General features: G+C 56.4%; 1 protein-coding gene across 4 annotated transcripts in view; it reads right to left on the bottom strand.

Annotated features, from left to right (window-relative positions):
• Positions 1-7,867, bottom strand: part of ATG2A (autophagy related 2A) — a 24,203-nt gene extending 16,336 nt beyond the window's left edge. For 2 of the 4 annotated variants that reach the window (XM_027772419.1, XM_027772417.1), the window contains exons 1-14: positions 7,565-7,804; positions 4,299-4,461; positions 4,044-4,196; positions 3,806-3,908; positions 3,250-3,385; positions 3,027-3,125; positions 2,669-2,765; positions 2,425-2,589; positions 2,185-2,325; positions 1,217-1,454; positions 987-1,134; positions 799-891; positions 245-400; positions 34-151 (exon numbers count right to left, since the gene is read on the bottom strand). In XM_027772419.1, the coding sequence (XP_027628220.1) occupies positions 34-151; positions 245-400; positions 799-891; positions 987-1,134; positions 1,217-1,454; positions 2,185-2,325; positions 2,425-2,589; positions 2,669-2,765; positions 3,027-3,125; positions 3,250-3,385; positions 3,806-3,908; positions 4,044-4,196; positions 4,299-4,461; positions 7,565-7,735 (1,981 nt within the window). In that variant the 5' untranslated portion in view covers positions 7,736-7,804. The other 2 variants (XM_027772418.1, XM_027772420.1) reach the window with 2 other exon arrangements.
• Positions 7,868-9,378: the final 1,511 nt, after the last annotated feature.

Consider the following 9,378-nt stretch of genomic DNA (forward strand, 5'->3'; position numbering starts at 1 on the left):
CCAGCCGTAGCTGCTCAGCCCGCACAGCCCGGCCTGCCCAGGGGTCCCGCTCAGGCCGCAGGTCTGCAATGGGGAAGCGTAGCCGCAGCGTGGCCTGGGGTGCTGTGAGACGAAACACCGTCCGCTGCTCCATGGCTGGCGGGGGCTCTGTCTGTGGGAGGCCATGGAGGTCAGTGCTGCTCAGTTCCCAGCAGGATGTGTGTCCTGCTCTCCACCCAGGCCTGACCCCGGCTAGGCATCTCACCAGCAGGCTGGCAGGTGGCTCGGGGGGTGTGGTGGCCAGACGTAGCAGGGCAGTTAGCCGGTCCAGGGCCCCTAGGTCCACATCTGCTTGGAAGTCGGCCAGGTCCAAAGTCAGTTCTGAATGGCACTGGCAGGCAACTGAGCGCCGGGGTCGGCTCTGGGGGCGAGGGTATTCAGGTCAGCAGGAGCCGTGAGGTAGGGGAGGGCAGGGAGCCCAGTAGGGGCCTGGGAGACTTTTCCCACCCTGCTAATACAGACGACATGCTAGGCTCTTAAATAAAAGCCACCCAAATTTGCCCTCCCAGCCTCAGAAGCCTAGCAGGAAGGTGCCACGTTGAGACAGGGAAAGGGTCAGTGAGGCTGAGAGAATGGCTGGACAGGGCACAGAGGAAGCTGTTCAAGGGGCCTCTGAATGGTAAGGTGTCATCTGGCGGGAACACAGGGAAACGGGGATGGGAGCAGAAAGTAGGGGAGACCCTGGCAGAGACCAGGGTGGGGTCAACGCACCATGAGAAACTGCCAACAGGCTCTAGGCCTGGAGTAGGGGTGGGTTACCTTGGGCACACGACGCAGGGTCTGTGTGTGGCGCAAGTGGGCACAGGGCCGAGCAGAAGCCTGGGAGCCCAAGTTACTGGGAAAGCTCAGGAGCTGGGACAGGACACAGGAGGTGAGCGGGGCCAGGCCTCGCCCCATACCCCTGAATCTCAGGCCCTGCCTGGTACATGCTCTGCCTCTGTCCTCACCTCGGTGTACTCTGGCTCCGACGTGCCGCTGGGCCACAGACACTCCAGCACCTCAAGCTGGCCGAAGTGCACCTCTGTGCTGGCTGTCCGCCGGCCCCTACCACCTGCGCGCAGCTCCCAGGACAGCTGCACAGCTGTGCCCGTTAGCCTGAGGGGAGGGGGACAGCGTCAGAGCGTGTGCTTGAGGGGCTCCGCTAGCGTCTCCTCAGGCCCCCGTCTTGGGCTTGTACCGGACATGGCTTTGGGGACAGGCCCTCTGGAAGCGCGGCCGAAGGTGGTGGAAGTCGCGGGAGCCGAAGGGCCCTTCCTTTGTGGCATCAAACTCGGCAAAAAAGTGGGTGGGGAGGTCAGGTGGTCCAGAAGATGGGGCAGACGTCTGAAGCAAGGTCACGGTCACACCCCCCAAGGTCATCTTCAGCAGCGAGTCAGGGCGCATGGTGTCCGGGAGGGGTGTGGGGGCCGCCTTGCCTGAGGGGACAGAAGCTTCACCAGGGGCTCCCAAGAGCTCATCACCCATGTAGTGACTATTTGGCCACCAGGCTGGGGGGCTGGGAGAAACCCTGGCCCAGCTGGACCATGGGGAACCGCATCTGCCCCTCTGTGTGGGCTCTGACAGGAGGCTTGGTCAGGCAGGGGTGACAGCAAGTGCCAGCAGGTGGCATGGAGGGTTAAGGCTGGATCCCACCTGGCTAACAGTGATTTGAGCTGGACCTGGCGGTTTGAGAATCACACCAGTCACATGTGTGTGTATGTGCCCAAAATCTCAAGAGGGTGATTTCTCACTTTGCCCCTCTCTTTCTCTCTCGGGTGAGCACACGTGCCCTATAGCAAAAACTAAAACCAAAATAGAATAAAGTAAACTGCAAGGGTGCTGGAAAGATTGGATGTGCTCAAAGACCCAGCCTGGTGCCTGACCTCAAACAGTACTGACCAAAACATACGACCTCACAAAGTTCCACCTTACTGTCCCCTTTTCATAGAAGGGGAACTTGAGTCTCAGAGAGTTCCAGTGCCAGCCAAGATCACTGCCTCAGAAAGCTAGGCTTCCCCTGAACTTGGTCCCCAGGGTACTGAGTCACATAGAGTGGACCTTCAGGCATTGCTGGGGGCCTCACACATGCGCCCGAAGTCACACGGCACCCAGGCCTCTTCCAGCCGTTCCTACCCCTCAAGTGCCGCCCAAGGTGCCCTGACTCACCAGCCGGGTGGGCCTGGGCAGAAAGCCGGTGGGAAGTCACGTTGCTGTGTACAGAGGAGCCCAGGTCTACATCGGAGAGGGAAAGCTCAGACAGGGCTGAGGTGGCACTGCTTGTGAGGCCAGCCATGGAGAAGAAGAGGTCTGTGGGTGACATAAGTGTCAGGGACAGCAGGACTCAGCTCCGAGACTCCTGCACCCATACTCGCTGCCCCTCCGACCTAGGTCTGGTCCCACACCCACCAGTACTATCCAGGTTAAGAGGAGGATTGATAAGGGGGTCCGGGCTGAAGGGCTCAGCCACAGCCCCTGCCTGCAGCTGCTGGTTCAGGTCCTGCTCAATCAGCCACAGGTCTTCAGCACCTAGTGGGCGGCTCTTGTTCAGCTTGTCAGTCAGACCCTCGGTGTCTGCAGGGGAGGACACTTTAGTCCAGCCTGGCTGGCCTTCCCTGGCCATCCCACTCCCCGGACTGCTCAGAGGCCTTACCCGCAAGGCTCATGGCGTTGAACAGTTCCTGCAGCTGCTGGAGCTGCCGTGGGCTCAGGAGCAGGTGCAGGGAACCCAGCTGTCCTGCCACCTCCAACTGGGGGCCAAGGGGAGCAATGAGCCTATGCCGTCACCTGGCCTACCCACCTTCCTTCACCCAGGGGAGAAAGATGCCAGTTCCCAGGCTACACTCTGCTACCAACAAGCTGTAGGAACTGGGTCACAGCTTGACGCCACTGAGCCTCAGTTCCTCCAGTTGCCAAGAAAGCAGTAATTTCCCCCCACCTGACAGCCCCCCTGACCTGGGGAAGGCAGCATTGCTGAGGAGTCCCTTCTCCCCAGGGTCCTGAGGACCCACCTTGGGGCCCGGGAAGGCCTCATTCTGCTTCAGCTTCACCATTAGCTCCATGTACCCTGAGCAGCTGCCAATCTGCAAGGGGGGCTCTGGAGGCTCTTCCTGGGAGGTGAGAGGATATAGGAGGGGGTTGAGAACATGGAATCAGAGATAGTTGGAGGGTGGCGGAGGTCCAAGGGCTACAGGGAGTAGGAGAAAGGGACTGCGGGAACCAGAGTCAGCCCACCTGTGGTGGAAGCTCCTCGAAGTGCAGTCGGACCCCCGCCAGCTGCAGCAGCTTGTGCAGGAAGGCAGGTGGCTGATGCACATCCACCGGCGGTGCCTGGCTTGGGTCCCGCACCGCCTCGTCACAGTACTCCAGTCTGGGGAGTACAGGGTCAGCCCTTGCCTGGCCTCCATGGGCCTGGAGCCCCTCTCTACACACGATGCTCTGTTCTAGAGGCAGGGGTTGGGGAGCCTGGCCTGCAGAGCTGCCCTGTGATACCCAGGCGGCCTTGAGTCACTATGTCTACCTTGGGGGCTCAGGCCAGCCTTTGGTCATCAGACCCTCCACAGCGAACCTGATCCTTGGGGCCCCAGTGACTCTGGGCCTGCACCATGCAGCCCCTGGACACCAGTCCAGGCTCACAACACAGCCCACTTCTCCAACCCCTCATTGCCCAGGCCTCCCCAGACCCATGTGGACACTCCCCAGGAGCCTAGTCTGGGTAGAGGACAGGGGCAGGCCATTCAGAGCTCCTACCCTCCTTCACACCAGCCCAATCAGCCAAGTCTGCCCCTACCTCTGCACATGGATCTCCAGGGCCACACCGTGCTCCCCATCACCCGATGAATGTTCTACCCTCACGACAGTGTCCAGGAAGGTCACCTTGATCCTCCGAAGCACTGAGGGATGGGGCAGGTGTGTCTCAGGTGAGGCACAGAAGCAAGGGGGGAGGCGGAGTTTCTGATATAGGCAGCATGGTGGCCTAGGGAACCTGTCTTGTACAAGGGGCCGGAGGCCCAGTGGGGCCCACTCACCAGTCTCAATGGTTTGGGCAAACATCTCGAGCCCCTCCAGGGGCTGTGGTGGCTCAGAAGGCTCAGGTAGTCCATCCCGTAGACACTCCTGGGCCAACTGCAGACTCGTGGTCATGCATGAGGCCCAGCTCTGTGAATCGGCAGCCCCTGGACCTGTGGGGAGAAAGGGGATCTCAGGGCAGGCGGGCTCGGTCAGCACCGAGTGCCCAACCCACTCCCACCAGTTGTCCACCTCCTGCCTTGCTCTGTTCTCACCTGGGCCCCGGTGGGGCTGCAAGGTGAGCTGGAGGCCTGTCACACACACGGTGCAGTGGTCGGTGAGTAGTGCAGCCCAGGGCACGGCCACCTCGATGGAGCTCACGAAGCCTTCCACCAGCTCCAGTGGCGACTCCATCGACTCCAGCACCTCGTTCACAGACTGGGAGCAGGAGGGACAAAGCCAGGAAAACCCCAATTCCAGCCAGTTCCATAGCCCTGTCTGGCCCTCCACCTGAGAGAGCGCCTCTGGCTTTCCCCGTCCTGCTACATGCTATCGATAAGGTCTCACTTTTGCTCATCCTGTTCCGTACCCTGCCCCCTTCACTCCAATATCCAAAGGTTCCCAATCTCTTTTTTTTTCTCTCTCTTTTTTTTAAGTTGGCTATAGGGTGCATGAGCTCACCAGAGAGAGAGAGAGAGAAAGAGAAAGAGAGAGAGAGATGAGAAATCACTCCTGAGAGAGAGGGGTGGCCATGCCATAATTTCTTCTCCTTCATTCTCCTCTCAGGATTTTGAACACACACACACAGATGCCCTGTGTGTTTTTCAAGCTGCTAGGTCCAGGACTCAGACCATGCAGTCAGCCAGGTGGTATTCAGGTGCTTTAACCTCCAGGCCCCCAAGTTCCCAAGCTTTCAAGCCAACTCAAATGTTTCCCTCTCCATTCAGTTCAAGTAAGTATTCACCGGGCACCTGTTACATGCTGATGCTGAAGCTGAAGGGCAAATAAAATGTCTTCCCTCCCCGAACTAGCCAGGCTTAAGCCAGCAACTCAGAGCGTACCAGGACGAAACTTGGAGATAAGCAAGCACTAGGCAGGTTGAGATGGGGAAGCCTACCCTAAGCAGGTTGAGATGGGGAAGCCTACCCTAACTCAGCCTGCACGTCAGAGGAGGGAGAGCTGAAGGACGAAGAGCTGAAGGGACCAGGCAGAGGGATGATGGTGTGTTCTGGGCATGGACACAACACACAAAGGCCAGGCAGAGAGTACAGCACGCTCATCGACGTTCATACTAGGTGAGCAGAGAGTTCAAAGAAGTGTCCAGGAGAGAGGGCTGACCTGAGGCTGACTGGAACTCCCAACCCCAAACACTTGATGGAGCTGCCCTTCTGTCCAAGGCACAGGCCAAGCCCCCAGTTAAAATTTCTACGGTGTTGCACCTCAACCAGCCAGGGACATCTTGGAGAGTGGCAGCATACGGGCCTTCTCCCTGCGACCCCAGGTTGTGGTGTCACTCAGACAGGGCCTCAGTAAATACTTGCTGGGTCCATCAGTAAACAAGCACCGGGGGCCGGCAGGTGGCGTGGAGGTTAAGGGTGCCGGACTCCCACATGGCCGACCGTGGTTTGAGTCCCGGACCTGGTGGCTTGCTTTTCCACTTTCTCTCTCTCTCTCACTTTGTCCCTCTCTGGTCAAATTAATAAATAAATAAAGTTAAATAAAATAATTATTTTTAAAAAGAATTTATAAAAAATAAATAAAAATAGGGACCAGCAGTTAGCATAATGGCTTTGTCACTGAACTCCCATGTAGTAGACCTCGGTTTGAGTCCCTCACCTGGTGGCTTAAACTCAGCCAGACGCATGTGTGTGTGTGCCCAAGATCCTGAGGAAAATGGAGGAGAAGGGATTGTGGCGCGGCCATCCCCCCTAGGGGATGATTTCTCACTTTCCATCTCTGTCTTTCTGGTGAGAGCATGAGGCCTGTAGCAAAAACCTCTCCAAAAATAAATAAACAAACAAACAAATAAACAAGCACTGGGTCCATAGGGATCAAGTCTAGATTCTTCACTCCCAGACCCACAGACATGGAAACTGAGGCCCAGAGAGAAGGGACTAGTCTAGTTAACCAGTATACTAAGGGGATTGAGACTGGGATGCAGGCCTCTCTCCTCATCCCTTCCAGAGTCACAAGACACTCAGCTTCTTTTGGTGCCTTCAAGGTGGGGGCTGTAGGCCAGGGAGCTGGGAGGAAGGGCTGGGTATCAAGAAAGCACCTGCATTCTGTCAGGGCCCCTCTTCCCTGAGGGCAGCCTGGAAAGCTGCCTAATTAAGTGCCAATTCGTTCCCACGGGGAAGGTAGGACATGGAGGAGTAGGAGTGTTTTCTGAGACAGGTATAGGAAGGGACAGTCTAGAGTTCTGGGCCATCTTTTAGGCCAGCCTAAGGGGCTGGGGTCAGAGGTCAGAGGACTCCTCCACTGGAATTCACAGACAACAGGCTGTTGAGATATGCCCCCAACTCAGGGCTCTTCCCTCACCCCACATTTGCACATCAGGGCCTGTCCTACCCCTAAAGCCTAGCTCATCTTGTCCAGAGTTGCAGAATCCTGAAGCCAGACAGAAAACTAAGAATCCCTTACCCCCATACCTATCCCTGCTGCTCTGGATCTGGTGAGTTAACCTAGGACCAGCCCATGACGCCTCTAATTGTGGTTCCTTCATCACTCCTCAGGTCACCTGAGCTGTGAGTCAGGCCCCCAGCCTCAGGCCTCTGACCCAGACCTCATTTCTCTTGGCTTCCAGCATCTCCCTCAGCCTCCTCCCTGCCCAGAGCCAGCTCTCCCCATCTTTCCTCTGAGACTCCCCTGCAGGTAGGAATGTTGACATCCAAGTCCCTCCCTAAATACCCTCTGTCAGTCCCACTCTCCCCAAAGCAGGAAGTAGACAGCAGCAGCAGCAATTCCACGAGTTGCTGGAGGTGTTGATCAACACAGTGTGACGCTGCTGTTGACATTCACATCCGGTGCCCAACCCCACCCACTGGGCTAAGCTCGTGGGGTGAGGAGGTCAGGGCACAGTTTCCACAGGTGCCCTCACCAGGGATCTGGACCCCCACCAGCCTCCCCAGACCAGCCGCCCCAGCCCCAGCTCTGCCACTGCCCTGCTCTGGTGGCCAGAGTCCCCGAGTTCCTCTGCTCCCTCCTCACTCCCTCCTTAGTCCCTCAACACCACCCCAACTCAGCCCCCCAAATCAATGTGCTTATGCTGACTGACATTCTCCAGGAGTGACACCACTTCGTCCTAGCCCCCGCTTCTGCTCCTGGGAAGTGGAGGCCGGGACTCCTTCCTGCTTAGCTTTCTGTCTCTAGTGAGGAACTGAAGTGACCAGCCAGTGGGTCTTTCTGACGCCTGGAGAGGGCCAACTCCTCTGGCGTCTCCACACCGGTGCCTGGTCCCCCCAGCCCGATCCATTCGCCGAGAGCTTCAGGTCGCTGCGCTCCCTCCCTCCGCAACTTCCCGGGCTCGGGCCTGGCTCCTCACCCAGATCTCCAGGTGGATGTCCCTTAGGGCAACGCTGCCCTTGTACAGATCGAGGCTGAGCTGATCCAGACTGAGGTGCTCCTGAAAGAAGTGACCCAAGTAGTGGTGCAGCAAGTAGCGGCAAACCCGCTCTTTCACACAGTTCGACCATGGCCACAGCCATCGTGACATTTCGGAGATCGCCGGTCCGGGCCGCCTCCGCTCCCCGCCCGCCCGGGATCCCCGGCCGGCTGCGCTGCTCACTAGCGGCCGCCGGCGATCCCCGTCCGGCTGCGCTGTTCACTAGAGCCCCCGGCTCTCCCCGCCGCTTCTCTCAGCTCCAGGCCGCGCCCCAAGACGCCCAGCCACGCCCCCCACGCTCACTACCATTGGCCCTTGCAAAGGGCGAGACCTAGTGATTGGCCGCGGGGGGCGGAGCTTCAGAGCGCGAAAAAGGGACTGGGCTCCGTGCATGATATATTGCCCTTGATTTTGATTTACGCTTGCGTGTAAGTACTGTGTGGGAAGACCTTTGACCTCCCTTCTACAAACCCTGGAAGGGCTGTTGCTTGAGGTGCCAGCCCGGTAAAGGAATGCGCATGTGTTGACCCGCCCAACTACTTTAGGTAGTTGTGGAGGATTTAAAGGGACAGTATCCTATCAAACTTTGTGGAAGGCTTCCCTGAGGAATAAAGGCAAGTGTGGGATCTGCAGCCCGCATCCTTAGATGCAATTAAATAAATATTTGATTTTACAAAAAGTTTTACCATTCTTTCACTCAGATCTTTTTAACACTCCTCTAAGGTGGAAATTATTATCGCCAGGTAAGAAAGGTTTAGGGACCAGCAGTTGGCGTAATGGTTATGTCGTTGGACTCTCATGTAGTTGACTACAGCTCGAGTCCCGGAACCGATGGCTTAAACTCACGCCAGGCGCGTGTGCGTTCGTGCTCAAGATCCCTAGAGGAGAATGGGGGAGAAGGGATTGCGGAGTGGCCATCCCCTCGGGGGATGATTTCTCACTTCTGTCTCTCTGTCTTGTCTTTCTGGTGAGCACACACGCCCTGTAGCAAAAGAAAAAAAAAAAAAAGGCTTATAAACGTTGCTGAGTTCATCACCAGGAAGGGTCTGTTTTTCTACTCCTTACCACAGAATGCCCAGCAAGAGATTAACTGGCCTTCCCTTATCTCTGCCATTTGACAGGCCCGGGGCCCCTCTCTGGAATAACAATAGCTTTTCATATCTCTAGTCCTAAAATCGGTAAAGAATGGATTGTACCTCTCTTGAGCAGGAGTACATTATCCTCGTATAGTTTGTGAGCTAATAATGGTTTTTACATTTTTATTTTATTTTTTAGGTTATTGCCATAGGGCACACAGGGCACGTGCGGTCGCTAGAGAGAGACAGAGAGAGTGAGAGGGAAAGTGAGAAATATCCTCCCCACACCCCACCCCGGAGGATGGCAATCCCTTATTCATGATTTTGGGCACTCACTCACATACATGCCCAGTGTGATTCTTTTTCTTTCTTAAAAAAGTATTTTATTCAGCTTTATTTATTATCATTATCATTTCTTAATTTAACCAGAGAAAGACAGAGAGAGAGGGAAAATGACAAAGCAAGCCTTCAGGTCCGGGACTTGAACCACAGTCAACCATGTGGAGTCCAGTGATTTTTTTTTTTCTTTTTTTGGAGAGTTTTTTTGTTTTTTGTTTGTTTGTTTGTTTGTTTTTGCTATAGGGTGCATGCGCTCGCCAGAAAGACAGAGAGAGACAGACAGAAAGCGAGAAGTCACCCCCTGGGGGATGGCCATGTTGCAATCCCTTCTCCTCCATT

The sequence above is a fragment of the Tupaia chinensis genome, unplaced genomic scaffold, assembly GCF_000334495.1.
Source record: "Tupaia chinensis unplaced genomic scaffold, TupChi_1.0 Scaffold000273_1, whole genome shotgun sequence".
In the NCBI taxonomy this organism is placed as follows: domain Eukaryota; kingdom Metazoa; phylum Chordata; class Mammalia; order Scandentia; family Tupaiidae; genus Tupaia; species Tupaia belangeri.